This window comes from Apus apus, chromosome 2 (genome assembly GCF_020740795.1).
Source record: "Apus apus isolate bApuApu2 chromosome 2, bApuApu2.pri.cur, whole genome shotgun sequence".
NCBI classification, from domain to species: Eukaryota; Metazoa; Chordata; class Aves; order Apodiformes; family Apodidae; genus Apus; species Apus apus.
This window is the reverse complement of record NC_067283.1, coordinates 87,650,654-87,666,299: the sequence shown is the minus strand read 5'-3', so window position 1 is coordinate 87,666,299 and position 15,646 is coordinate 87,650,654. Positions and strand designations below refer to the sequence as shown.

The window sequence follows — 15,646 nt, the reverse complement described above, 5'->3', positions numbered from 1 at the left end:
CAGGACTTCACATCACACAGGGTCTCATTTTCGAGTTTGAAGTGTACTGCCTCACATTCTTGAGAATGTGATATGAATCCTCTCCAGCACGAGGAAGACTTCTCAATTCTCCACTAATGAGAACCTGTATTTTGAGAGTCTGTTTTTATGATGGGTGTGTTGGTTCAACAAACAGCCACAGTCCTACCAGAAGTAGCTACTTAAGGTGAGAACACATAATTCCCAAATTCCTTTCCATATCACATATATTAGGAAGATGGAAGTCAAATTCTTCAGTGATGATTATGTTCTGAAACTGTGAGACAGACTTCACTTAAAAACTAAATTAATACACAGGTACAGGTTTGTGAGCATTGCTTTTCCCTTCCCAGTCAACTCCAGGTAAGTTGATTAGGATAAATATTTAAATAACATTTCCATAAAAACAGCTGCTCAGCTGGAACACAGAGATCTCACTGGTGTGTTCACTGAAAGCACCAAGCACTATGTGCTCAGAAATACCCAGTAAGCACCCAAACTGGAAAAAGCCATGACGGGAGGTATGGGAAGTGCAGGATGTGTGGGAAGAGAGGCTTAGCATTCACTGGTAAATATGTGTGAGTGTCCCAGTTAACCTGTGGAATACATAAAAATCAGAGAAATACAAATACTTCCCAGAAACTGTTGAGGTAAATAAAAAGAAGAAACCAGAGAAGACTCTTGGAAACCTGCCTAATTTCCTCTGCGCACACAGTCCACCCACTTGGCAAGCTCACAGGGAAACCCACTTGCATCATTGTGACTCTCAAACAGTCTTTCCCTGGAAATGCCTCAAGGAGACTGTTTTGGAGCTGTCCAAATATTCTAAATTCAAGGCCTTTTTTCTCACCCAGAAGACACCTTCAATTAGCAAAATTTTCCGTAAAATTTTCCACCTTTCACCATCTACTCCTGTTGTTCAGCAAATCTTTCATAAAATTTAAACTCATCAGTCACTACCATACCCTCCTCAGCTCTATGAAGTACCTTTTTAGTTAACCTCAATCTAAATTCTACTTCCTTCAGAGCTCTCCCACTACATCTTGGTTCCTTATCACATCTGTCCCATGTCTCTTGCATCCTTTTGCAGTTTCTGATGTGGCTTAAACCTAGTCTATTTGTCAATTATTGGGTCAATGTTTGGCCATCACCCCAACTTACTCTAGCTCTTCTTTTCACAGTCCCCTCTCCGTCTCCTCAATACAGAACTTAAACCACTGTCTAATGAGCAGCCTAATTTTCCATCTGAGTCCCAGTTTTCTTCTCTCCTTTCCTGGCAGGTTCCAGCTACTAAACTCTGCCATTACTCCACATCTGGTCCTGCCTTCTGACAGACTGAAGGTGCAAGGAAAGACTTGCAGGCCATAGGGAGAAAAAACCCTGAGAAGCAACTGGCTAATTATACATTACAAACAAAATCTTAAAATTCTCTTTTTGCCAGAAGTTCCCTAAATTAAAAAGATAAAAAAGAAATTCAATTCATGTCCAAATCACAGAATGAACAGCCATTCTTTGCTCACCTGAAATATTTGTTTCAAGGAGAAAAGTGCCCGTCTCAGCTCCCGTCCATTTGAATTGTAAAGTTTTTCTGGGAAAAAAAGATAAACAACAGAAAGAAGCTCAGCATAAACAAAACTGACAATGTGGCAAAAAAAGTAATGCAGACTTCCAAAGAGTTGAAGAGTCATAGTGCTCTTTTGCCATTAGGTAGATTGCTGTTAAAGAAAGGAGCTTTTTTTTCATATATGCAGGACTCGTTCATATAAAAAGTGCAAGTAAACCCAGGGTTTAGTTGTTCATAATTTCAAATGGCATCTCCCAGGTAAATTCATAATAGCTTCAACAAGATGAGCAAGAAACACTGCTCTAAAGGGTTTCTGAAAATGCCTAGAAATCCTGCTCTTTCTGCATTAAGGTAAATATAGGGTTTATTGAAAGTCGCAGATTAGTCTCAAAAAACTCAACTGAGAGCACTCTTTGCTTTTGTTATCAAAACTAGAGCCACTGAATCCCATCCTTGTCTGCCTTCCCTCTAGACATTCTTTTCTCATGTTCTCATCTTTCTATTGTTAAATCCTTTCTGCAATGGCAATGAATGTTAATACCAGAAATAGTCGGACAGTCTGTTCTAAGCATAATTCAAAACAGTGTTTTATTCCCATGAAAAATGATCTTGATATTTTTCTAAGTGGAGCAGAAGCCTTCTTTTCATCATCCAATACTGAAATATATTACTTCATTTATTCCTCTACTAATGCATACTCAGAAATAATTTAAAGAGTACAAAAGGACATGTTTTGGTATCAGCTTGAACCCTGCCCACAATGTTTGTGCCTTCGGAAGAGGTCTTGGACTGTACATATCAAGTTTATTGCTGTGTATTTGGAAGTGATTTGTGACTATGTATGGATGGAGTAGAAGGTATGCTATTCAAGTCCTCCTGGTCTACTACATTTGGCAAAACATAGAGAGACTATATGCCACACTGCTACAGTCCTAAATTTAATTTTACTATACTAATGCAATCTGAGGGCAAGTACAAAAGAAAATCAGAACTTCACGGTCACCTCTCATGACATACTCTGCTTCATGCACAGATCATCATGAAGAGACCTCTGCAAATGACAGCTGCCAGCAGGTCATAAGATCAAAGATGGAATGCCCATGGAGTGGGAATATTCATATGAGAAAATGAAATATCAACCCCAAAGTTTTATTTCTTACTTTCCCTTGTCTCCGCTCTTTTAACTAGTACTTTAACACTACAAAACCACATTAAATTTTATTTCCTTCTCTCAGGAAGTTTAGAAAAGCCTAACATTTGAAGATTTGATGCATTTATTACTCAGTAATAATTTTTTACTTCAATGAAAGGAGGCAAGTTTTAATTTTAGAAAAACATTCCTTACTCCCAACAGTCATCTTCAACCAAAGGAAAATGTGAAGTAAAGCTTCAGCAAAAGTTACACTTTTTTTTTTGTAAACTTCAAAAGTTCATACCAGATTGCCTCTGATTTCAAAGGTACAACATGTAGAATTGGCAAAACTATTGTTGTTATAAGTTGTCTCCTTCCTTGCACTGTTTATAGATTCCTGACAAAACACTGGGTGAACGAATTTCACTTCAAGCCATAAACTTAGAGGCATACTTTAATTACTCTTGCTTAAAAATGCACTGGCATGTGAAACTACATTTCTTGGCAGGATAAAGAGTAATTTTGTCAGGAAAACTTAAAGAATAATAAAGGTCTTTTAAGACCTAGTCTGTCAACTTTACATGCCATATTACACAAAATAGTCCTCTTTGAAAGATACCTCCATCTGGCATTTATTATTACTAATTTCCCTCTATTCATAATTCACCAGCATCATTACAAGCAGAATTTCTCCAAACAAGGCAGTACATTATCATCTTAATTAACAGAGGCACCACTTCTCAAAGTGCTGGCAACTCTGTACATAAATATCAATGTCCTAACAAATGCCATCTGTTGCTCTTGGTCTTAATCAGGAACAATCGTCATCCCGGCCCAGGGTAAAGTCCTAATGAGCCATTGTTATGATACCATAATGCTGGTTGCTTTCATTGGTGCGTGCAGATTTTTGGTACATCTCAGAGAAACAATGCTGAACATTTTTCTTCTTGGTATTTTCACAAAGCATAACATCATCCTTGGCAATCAGCACAAACAATGCTCTCCCTGCTCACATGTAGCAAAGAGGAATAAAGTTACTAACTGCAGCTCAAAAAGGGGTCTATCATTAGAGCTGAATAATCAGTAACTACTGGAAGTATCATGTTTGCAATAGCAGTGGCAACAAGACAGAAGAACATATCACAAAGGCTTGAGCTGGGCTGACCCTCCTTTTGAGGAGCAACAGTTCAGGTAAGTCAGTTCATTTCTAACATCTGTTTCCAGGGAGCAGCAATCTACACAGACATTTGCATAATCCCTCCTCATGTGAGGCTAATCTTGTTGAATCAGCTCAGACATACAAGTTCCTATCCTCCTCACCTGATATTCTTACACATGGACAACATACTGACTGTATGTGTCTTAGCACCCACTTCTTACTGTGCTGGCAGCCATCAGAAGCATTCATAGACCATAACCCAAGGAGGATAGGAGATGGTCAGTTCTTGGAGTCATGCTGCATTAGATGTTTTGGTTTAGAAAACCGCACTCCAGGGTGAACTTCACAAAGTGCAGAAAAGCCTGGGTAAGCCAAGGCACTGCATGGATCACCTTATAAAAGCTTGTACCTTTATTGTATTTCTGTGTGATGTTTTCCAGAAAACAATAAATGCATACACCAGATTGCAGCTCAGGGATGCTCAGTAAAACACTCTCAAGGCTTACAGGATTCCCGTTTGTCAACTGTGACTTCAACACAACAGGGATTCAGGCTCATCTCAGAATGCAAACAAGGCCACGAAAATGCATCAACAGAAACTGCAAAGCAATACTGATTCATAAGCTATTTTTCTATGGTAGAAAATAAAATTAAAACAACAGAAAGGGAAAGACATATTTGTTTACAATGTTTTCACACTGAACGTGATTCAGAAACCAAATAGCAAATGTTTTTTAACACTTGTTTTACATTAGCAATTTAAAGCATTTAAACAGACTGAGAAATAGCCTTCCATGCTAAAGCACAGAGATGACTGTAACTCCCATGGTGCATTTCTGGCAGAGTTGTCTAACTGAAACAAATGATGCCTACAGCTTTGAAACAGGACTCCAACCTGCTACAATCACCAGTACCAAAAAAATTCTGAAGTTCTCTTAGGACAGCCCAGAAGACTTACCTGCTCACTGCCTGTTATAAAGCTTTGTAGATAAGTTTGAATACATACACCAGGGATGCTTTATGCCGGAAACGGAACCTCTGAATTTCAGGTAGGAACACTCACTGCTACGCCTCTCCCTGAAACTTCACAAATCCATGGCCCTTTGGTAAAACACATCTCCCATCCTTTCCAAGGTCAGGTAAAGGCCGCAGACATACTACACTCATACACTACAAGACTAGAGAAGATAAAATAGGCCAGGGAGTTTGAGATATCTGACTGTATGTATGTAATACCTATTAATGACTGCATTTCTGACAGTTACATCCTGTTGAGCTAGGCTACTGCAGTTCTTTTTTACTGCTTTCCTTCAAGAAATAAAGATCTGCATCTGCAGCTATGAAATAGATTTAACTGCAGATAGATGACAGAAAGTTCTGCTGGTGGTTCCCTCTGATGTTAACAAACACTAGAGGGCACTGCTTATTTCTTTATTTTGTGAACGAAAAGGCATTCTGTCCTTCCATGGGCTTCCAACTGATTGAGCTGTTTGGGATGCAGGGTGTACTTTGTTAACCTTGAAACCCTGATTTTTATCTGCCAACTGTAGGACAGCTCGAGAAATTAAAAGCATCAGCACTGCCAACCTGAAACATTCAAAATCAGTAATCTATTTTGAAAATATCTGATAGAAAATCAGGTACTGGTATGGGCTTGAATTTTCTCTACCTATATGTAACATGCAAGAGTTGCGTGTGTTAAATTATCCTCCACATCATGACGGGTAGGTGTATATCCTTGAAAGACAAAGAGATTCCCTGAGCTCACCACTTCTTTCTACAGACAGAGCATCAAAGATAAGTGGACTTATGATACAGACAGACATGCATAAGAGGCAGCAACACACAAGTGCCTATTTTCTTGCAAAGGCAGCACTTTGGTCGAGAGAAGGCTTCACACTTTAAAAGAAAAATATTATTTATTACTCTGGCTTTTTGTTTGCTTTTACTTTTGTAAAAAATAACTCTCCTAGACAGGAGGAAAGGAAAACAATTCACAATAGGTGAAAAGGTGAATTTGGTAAAAACGTGGTGGTGTAGGGGAGGCAGTTTGGTTTGCAATCAGCATCTTTTCAGAAAGCAAGAGAAACTTTTGAACATCTTTATTTTATTGAAGCACTGGTAGTTTTTGAAGGGGATTCTATATTTTTAAGGAGTGCAGTGAGAGGCTCAGATTTCATTGGGAAAAGGGACTTCTTAAATCAAATAATTAGTCTTTATATTCTTAATAGAAGTATTGACTTTTCTTCTGCTTTCTATGAGAAAATGAGTTTTCATCCCATAATAATAACACAATTAGCAGAGCTGGCTGAATATTGCCTGGTTCAGTCCCATGTGTTACACTTGACCTCTGATCGACAGGGTACCATCCTCCTCCCTTCCTCTTCCATCACACCCATTGAATTAGTCCCTGGGATATAGTAATTTATGTAGCATCAGCTATTGAGCTATTGGCAAAGGTTTGTGAACATCTGGCTGAGCACAAATGGGAGTTGCTCTGCTTCACTTGCTGCTGCCTGAATGACCTCCACATCTCCCATCCACGCCTCTTTCTTTAAACTATAATTTCAAGTTGAAGCTTCTTTCCTTACAAAAACATAAAAGGGAGATCAACTCACATTTGATTACATTAGCAGGGTACCTGGTGTAGATCTAATTAAAAGACACTTAAAACATTTCCTGCCATTCATTTCTAAAAGTCTTGCATGGGACAGAAGTAGCAGTATCTTCTAGCTTCCACTAGCCACTTGCAAAGTGGCTCGTATTTAGAAACTAAAAACTTACTGTCCCTGAAACAATGAATATTATTTTAAGTACTTGCTAGGAAAAACTATTAGTGATAGAAGTAACAATAATACTATTCAAGAATTTTAATGAACTGCCTAGGTTTCCACCAGCATTGATGGGAGGAAAAAAATTAAAAAACAAAGAGAAATATTTGTAACAATCAAATAACACTCTTTCTGGCAATGGCAAGGACCACACTTCCAAATTTACTACATTCCATTCCAATTTTCAATGGGTGTTATTTTATCTTAATGAATTTACACAATTATAGAACTGGGTAAAAAATTGAGAAGCACAGCAAAAAGTCAGGCATACGAGTCCAATCCTATGAACACACTTCAGGAAGCAGCCTGGTAGACTTCACTAGGTTACTCGAGTGGGCCCATGGGTACATACAGTGCTGCAGATCTATAAAACAACTGTATATAAAACTAATTAGAGCAGTGTGCCAGTCTTTCACTGGATGTCAAACAAATTAAAGCAACCCTCTAAGAAAAGACCTGGTCCTGTGCCAAGAACAGGCTCTCCTTTTAATTATACTTTTGTCCACAAAAGCTAGTCATAAATGTGTTGGCCAGAAAAGGCACCCTCCTTTTCCTCCCAGACACCCTAGAAAATACACAGAGATTCATTCACAGGCAAGTTGCCCATTATTGCATTAACACAGTTGCTGTTTCTGCGGAGATTACTTTGTTTCACATATTACAATTTTTTTATTTTTTTTTTCTCTGAATGTGGTCTTATTTTCTCTCTATAAACAGCTGGTTATGCATTAACTAGCACAGCTTGTCACATGCGAGTTCAAGCTATATATTCTTCCACTGATCAAGGGATAAATGGTCCGCACTTAGCAAGGAAAAGGAGTTTTCCCACAATAAAGGACCTGAGGCTGAGCGAGTGGCTGCGTACAAATTTCAGGAAGCCTGGCCGAGCAATGCCGAGCCCACGTCACCGTGGGTGCCGACTGCTTTGGAGGAATGTGCAGGCTGCCTCCAAGGAATGCCGCCCCGGCTCCCCATCAGAGCAAAACCTCCCTCCCCTCCTTTTCATTCAGACACAGAGCAGCTGCTTAGCTAATTATCTGGAACAGTGTGTCCCCTCAATGTGCAGAGTCCTTTGCCTCCACCGAGAGAGGGGATCCTTTGTGAGGTGAGGATCCTGTTACACCTGCATATTAGGAAAGCCCTCACGGAGCCTCCATCCTTACTTCTCTTTTCTGTAAAGACCTGCAGGGGGGAGGAAGGGAGGAAGGAAAACCTCAAAATAGCCTTGGACATCCTTTCTGATCCCATACCCTAAAGCCATGCTGGCAGAGGCTTCAAACAGAACGTGTGAAGAGCCACCTGTAAACCCCAGGGAGGCCATGGGCTTAGACAAGCAAGCAGGAGGAACTCCATAGTGGGATCTGCACTGGGAATGAAAAGTATGTGGTGCAGCCAGTGCTTCGCAGCAACTCTACACTGGCACTTAAGGAGTTTCCTGCCTCTTCAAGGGCAGAATTCTGTTCTCCTACCACTGCAAGAAGCAACCAGCAGAAACAGTCCCCTGGATTTCCTGAGGGAGAGCACAAAGGTCAGAAAGCCCACTTTGGGAAGAAGGACTAGAGCTAACCTTTTTTGTAAGTTTCTCTGAAGTGCCTAACTTCTATCACAAGGAAATTAATATTTAACTGTCAGCACAAGTATTATAATACATTAAAATTCTGTGACAAATGTATCCACTCCTTCAGATGCAAGTATTCTCCCTGCAAAGAGTACCCTGATTTTTACTCCTGTATTGCCCAGAGACATGAAATGAGATTCAATCAGTTGCAGGGAAAAAAAAACAACAAGAAAACTCTAGAAGACCAAGCAGAAAAATTACAACCCTAAGGATGAGGAATCAGAGACATACAATGACAGAGAGACACCATTAACAGAAGCACATAAGAGCAGAGGGGAGTCAGTAAGAAGGAGAACAGACAGCAGGAGAGGTGAAGGTCTGGAGTGCCACTGATATGAAAAAGTAAAGCTTAAAGTAAGAAACAATGCTTAAACTATCACCTACAAAGAACTAAACTTAAGAATTAGGAAGCACAAAAAGACTGAGTGAGAAACTGAATAATCTTGGTAATACGGAGAGAGAGAAATAATCTCTTCAGGACAGATCCTTTTCTTTCTGATCACATAATTCCTGAATGTCCCAGAGACTCTTCCACCCTTGGTTCCAAAGCTTTTAGTCAATGCTTGAGATTCATTACCAACATACAGATAAACTACAGCAACATCTAAATAATTCAGTGAGATGTAAAAGGAGGTTTATACACATAGAAGTGGTAGGATGGTCTTCCCAGTTTTCATCATACTTGGGGCACCTCACAGGTCTAAACATGTCTCCTCTCAACCATTTCTACCTAACTTCTGTTTATGCTGCTTGGCTTCAAGCAAAGCATGTGTCATGGATAAACCATTAGCTAGCTCCCCCTTCACAAAACTCTAAATTACTATCCCTTTACTCCTGTAGACCCATTCCACATGCATGTGGAACCTGGAAGAATATTCGTCCCACTCTCTGTACAAACCATGACAAACAAATGCCAATGACTTTATGCTAAATGGAGATGCTAAAGTGCAGCAAGTATTTATATAGTTTAGTGCAATAGGAAACCTTAGTTTCCATCTGCTGAATCCTGAGGGTTACAGCTATAGAAGCTGGTACTCTCTGTATGTTGCACTGCTTTATGCTAAAGTCTTAAACACTGATGGTGTCAAAACTTCCTTTCACTAAATTCTAAATTACTTAATGAATTAAGGCCCTGCTTACTCATAAGGAAGTGAGAGGACATATAAGCTGATGGTTTTGCCATTGGTTTATATCTCTGTGCTCACTACCGTTTTCCCAACTTGCACAAACCTGTCACACTTGACTTCTGCTGCTGCAGAAAAGAGGATATAAGCAACGAAAAAGCTCAACAGCAGGAGAGAACAACAGCAGCTTTTACTTAAATTATGAAGTAAAAAGCAGAATGGGACATTCAAACCCAGAGTCAATAAGAAATCACTAAATAGCACAGAAAGCAGAACAATCCCAAGACACTAGAATTGCTCAAGTATTTCAACGACTGAAAAAACCCCAGGCTTTATAAATCAGACGTCTCTGGAGAGACAAAGAAAATGCAGGGGGTGTTCATTGCAAAAAAAGGGTTTTTTTTAGAACTGGCTTTTGTGTTCAGGCTGGACCTGGAGAAATTATTGCCAGGCCAATGTGACAAAAAGAATCTGGTGCCTTCTATGAGCTGAAAGTTTGGAACAAACTGGAACAGCGAGGCATCTTTGAATGCACTTATCTCTTGAATATCACTACAGCTTTTTTTTTTTCCATTTCCAAATTACTTTTCTCATAGATACCCTTTCCGATTTTGCAAGCTAGAAAACAGGATTCTCCTTTATAGTTACATTTCCCATCCAGTCTGATACGTACCAGTAACTTTGGACACACAGGGAAAGCCTGCTGTTGGAAAAAATGGCAGTGAAGTAGCACACTGTGTAGATCCATGGACACAGTACAGATTTAGAACAAGCTGGTCAAGCAACTGGGTATTCCTTCCTTCCTTCCTTCCTTGATATAAGAAGTGACACTAGAAACACATACTCGAAAGTTACAGTCTTGCCAACATATTAACAAAATAAAGATTCTCTGCCTTTTCAGCCTATTTATTCCAGCTACAGCCACTGCCCTGAAATGATTTATTTATACAGGTCCTCTCCACTTGAATGCAAAAGGCACTAATATGCTCTTTAGTTCTGAAGTGCAGGAAACAGTACTTCAGGTTAACAACTTCAAAGGAGGGCACTTCTGTGTGTCCAAAAAATGCTGTGACTGCTCTTCTGTAAAAGGGTTACAGAAGGGAAAAGGCTGTGTAACAAGGTCAAATACTACAGCACCGTATTACAGCAAGTGGTGATGGAAAAGGCTTAAGAGGTCATCTTGTTCATCCTCTTACTAATGCAGAATTGTTCCCTAGAGAGTAATACAGCAGGAAAGCAGTTGTTATACTAAAATATAGGTTGCATAATTCAAGAGAATAGGGCCAGGGAAAATTCCTAGAAAATAAAGAAATACAGAAGAACTTACTGCTTTTTTTAGAGATTACTGTAACCAGACTGAGGCTAAAAAATAATCACAAAACAAGTATGTTGAGGCCAATCCTTAACATTTGTGTCAGGTTATAACTGGGTCTCCAAATTGCTGACCTGCGTTCTTGCGCTTCAACAAGCACATCAGTACCCTTTGGATTACAAGTACTTTGATAGCAACATGCTGGTCATTATTTCAGTTTTCTGCTTTTATTTTAAACTCAGTGCCAACATGCTGCCCTGAATCCTCAATCAGTGCTAGTAAACAAAGAGCAACAAGAAACTTATAGCAACCTATCACCAAAAAAAGACAAACTATTTAGGCACACACCTGCTACCTCTATAATTATGGATGCCTTATCTGTGCTGACATCTTGGCAAGAGGCAAAACATCCAAGCACAAAGACATCACATGTTTGTGCCAAGAACGTGAGTGAGCTCCTGAGCTTCAAGTTCAGACCAAGTTTTACCATTGTGTAAGACATTCCAGAATATGTCAAAGGCTATTTCCAAGACCCAGTATTTCCAGCATTCCCAGTCCATCTGCAGGAACTGCATCAGGATTTATCAGCTTTTGGACCTCTGAGGATGCAGCCTCCTTATTAACTGCACATGCTCGATCCCATCAGACACTGTTTGAAAATTAAGGCAGCAAGTATGGACCACTCATCTGACAGCAAGGCAACAGATGAAAGAGCATCAACAGCTGGTGAAAGTCTGATAAAACTGCTTCTCCTCTGACTGCTGCTAGTGATTGCAATGGTGTGTGCATCTTTAAATACCCGAGCCCGCATTGTCTACATACTTGTGAGACTTTCCAGACTCACAGCCACACTGCTGGGGGCAATAAGGTTCCAACTCAATGTTGGGGTTTTTTTTACCATTTGGAGTGGCTACTACCACCACAAAATCTTCACATACAAAAACCAGTAGATGTGCCTGTGACTGAGACATCCAACATATACTAAGGATTGATATTTCTTTGTACTTCAGCATCACCTAAAAACATCAGCCGTATGGTCATGAAGATCCCTTCTGGAAAGCTCCTAGAGGGGGCACCTGACTACAGTGGAGTTCCATCAATAGGATTTTTTCCCCAAAATTAATTAATTAACAGAATAAGCAAAGAATTCCAGTGGAAATGCCACAGGATCTCCAGGAAATAAATTTCAATATTTCAAGACATTTACTGATGATAATACTGATTTCTAAAACTTCTGTTTTAATTTAAATTTAATATTCATACCTTCCCAGCCTGAAAAGTCTTGCAGTGCCTCCATGTAACAGCCTCTTCCTTACGTTAAACAACTTTACTTGTAGCTTGTCTTTCCTAAACCTCTGATAGTCCTTCTTGTTCTTGTGTACATCCTTTAATGTACTTGCATCTTCAAACGTCCAAACCCAGACACAGTAATTGAACTGACCAGCTCAGACACAGCACTTCAACTGAGGCTTTACTGACTTTCAGTAAAAAGGATAAAGAGCATTTCAACAGACAAAGACTTGGTTTTGGTTTAGTATTAGAGTCACATAGCAAAGAACAATCCCTTAAAGTAATAATTGCATCGTTCCTAGCAGACATGATCTCAGTCAAAAAAATTAGACTAGTTAACCAACTTTGTTAAAAAACTTTTATATGCCTTTTTCCATGCATCTTGATGCATGTTAGGGCTCTTGAAGGATGCTTCTTTGTAATACTTGAAGGATATAGTTAAATTAACAGAAATTAAGTTAACAGAGGCTGATTTGCAACAGAGAGGGAATGAAGAAATACCAGACGTGCAGAAAGACAGAGTGTAATACAAATACTCTTAGCAGATGTCAAAGTAACTCAGGGTCAGCAAGTTTCCCATCATTTTGAAATTGCTGGGACACATGAAAAACACACCATTTTGGCAAATGAAAGGAAAAGAATAAACTGGAACAGAACCATGAATTTACTGAGGTAAGTGCATGCCAATGCACAAATCTCATCCAATGTGGATGCCAGGTCAAACACATGGCTAGGCCTCATGCAGTAGGCTGGAGAGGCTTGGAGGTCCACCCTCTCTGCTGGACAACTCACCTCCCAGCTTTTCTACTTCTGCTGCACCATGTCCCGCATTGTCTCTTGGGTCACGCTGGCACATGCCTGGTGCAGGTGGCTGGAACAATGCTGCTCCATCTGCCATACCATGCCTTACAGCAAGAGGCAGCCTGGGATCCCCAGGAACATGGCACAGGGCCCATGATAAGCTTAACACACTCAAGGAAGGGAGGTGACACCATGGGGGAGCCCAAAGTCTCAAGTTTCACATGCGGCACCCAACAGCCCTGCAAGAGAGCATTGCAGCACGTCCTTTACTCCTGTGCGATTTATCTGTCCTTCAAGTGCTGTTTTTTATTCCTACTGAGATTGTTGTGAATATGAAGGCTTTACCAGCAATGGGGACACACCTTCATATGGATCTGTACATCAGAATGCAGAGATTTTACAGTGGAAGTACTGAGGTACTTCACATCCTTATAAAAATGAGGTAAAAGCCGGTTACTGCTCCACTCTCCAAGTACCATAACTAGGAAGAAGGGAGGTTCCTAAAGTCACACATATTAAAATCAGGAAATTACTGATAAAAGACCATGCTCATCTAACAGGAACTTCACTTTTGGAATTTCTTCCCCATTTTCACACGTGAAAAATATCCCAGATTTTCCTGGAACAAAATGTGAGATACAACTAAGCTCCACAACAGTATGACTAGATGTAAAGGTGACAGAGAATACAAAGAAAATATCTGATCAAACATTTCACCTCCATTAACAAATACAACAAATAAAAACCTCTGTGCTAAATGCCTCTGCTGCATTTGGAAACAGTGAGTTTGCTTAAGTGCATCAGCTGCACAGGTTCTACATAGCAGCATGAGAGAAGCTTATATACAAAACCACCCACTGCTCTGGCACAGATTTTCCCTTCTGAAACAAAATCTGGCCAATGCCTCTCCAAGCAACAGTGTGTTGCCCTTTGGGGCACCAGCCCTTCACTTCTCTCACTGTCTGCAGAGACGAAGGTGAGACAGACCCTGGAACACTTCTAGCCTCAGTCGGACTGATAGTAAGTTTTCACCCCAATACCTCCACTTTAACAGTTTTACTAACAAATATAATTTAAATGAAAAGTCATTCAAGCTACTGGATTCCTTTCCATATGGTTCAGGGCAGTTCCCTGGCAAGTTTGCAATGGGCACAGAATACCATGTTTGCAGCTTAACAGCTGAACAACCCAAACAATCCTTTTTAGTACCAGCAAACCTCTACGTCTGTATTTGTTAAAAATAGTAACAACAACAAAAAGCTATTTCTGAAGCACATAAGAAGAGTCTTCCCTTTAGCCTCCCCAGAGGCAATCCTCCCCAGTGCTCTCTACATACCACCTACCATCCGTTTATATTTTCAAACATTCCTGAAGTGCAACTTCTGTTCACCATCCTGTGCGGCACTTGGCCTGAACTTGTTTAACACATGGTCGCGTTATTTATCCAAACTCATTCATCACAGTTGTAAAACATCTGACAGACGATGGAGGTTTTCCAGTATCAGGCCTCTTGCTTAATTCAACCACTGATTATTTCTACCTCTAAGTAATTTGACCAAAGCCTCACGAAAGTATTCAGCTATACTAAATTTTTCTCTGTTCTCTATTAATTCAGCCAGTGGCTTGGAAAGGCTCTAGCTCTACTGACTTAATTAATCAGGAGAATATCAACTATATACATATATACACACCCACTCATAATATATACACTCATTAGTTATACATAGTGTTACATCTTTTTATACATACATATACATGATATATTTTTATACATTTTATAAACATATAAATGCAATAGTTTCTTTTTAAGAGGATCCATGTGATAATAAAAGCTTAATTGCCACATGATCATATAAATACAGTCAGATGTTACGCAAAGTGTTTCCCTATGCAAAATGTAAGGTCCTTCCACATTGGTGTGCTCCTCTTCATAGTGCTTATGGAGGACCAGAGAAGCACAGTGACCTTTGAAGCCACAGCTCTGGTCCTACTGCTCTGCTAACCTAACACAGGGTTGTATCAGTTTTCTAAAAAATCAAAGCATAGTTACCTCTTCAGAAATGCCAGACTCTCATCCTAAACATACAGTGGTTTAGAGACTAAAAATGTGATGATTAGGCTTTAAAGTCCATCAAGGAAAATACAGGCAAGCAGTGACTCTAAAGGTATTCATATGCTAGTGTGTTGGTCAGTCTTTCTTGATGTCCCACATCAAGTGACTCAACTGAGCCTGCATTACTCAACTATGATGACACTCTCTCTACTCCTTCTATTTGCTGATATTTTAAAACACTTTTTCTTGGGAGGTAACTCTGTGAAAACAGCAATTTACTGTGAAGCGAAAGCCAGTCTCCTAGCACTGAGCATTGGTATTATCTCTGGTAAAACATGAATAATTACCAATTTCCTACTGTAGGTTAAAAGCTTACAGCTATGGGCAGCAATGTGTTACCACATACATGTGCAGGAATAGGTATTGTTGAAAGAAGTTCTATCAGAAAAGTTAATCACTCACTGTCAGCTGAAGGAATACTCAAGATTTTCTTATTTGCATCCCTAAGTGACCAGCCAACATCTCTCAAGCACATGTGAAGATGTGGTAGTTCTCACCTTGACTGATCCCGCTGGTCAGGACGTCCAATTTCTATCATAGCTATGAAACAAAACGGTTCTTGCTATATCTTAAGGTCACGAAACTACAGGTTCTGTTTCAGCCACGACATTACACAACCTTAGCTACTTATCATCATCACATACACACAAAACCATTCCTGAACAACAAAGCTGACTTGGCAAA

General features: G+C 39.8%; 1 protein-coding gene across 10 annotated transcripts in view; it reads right to left on the bottom strand.

Moving 5' to 3' along the window:
* FHOD3 (formin homology 2 domain containing 3) overlaps positions 1-15,646 on the bottom strand; it is a 383,220-nt gene that overhangs the window by 214,780 nt on the left and 152,794 nt on the right. For all 10 annotated transcript variants that reach the window (XM_051610566.1, XM_051610567.1, XM_051610573.1 and 7 more), the window contains exon 4: positions 1,539-1,606. In XM_051610566.1, the coding sequence (XP_051466526.1) occupies positions 1,539-1,606 (68 nt within the window). The remainder of the gene's footprint in view (positions 1-1,538; positions 1,607-15,646) is intronic.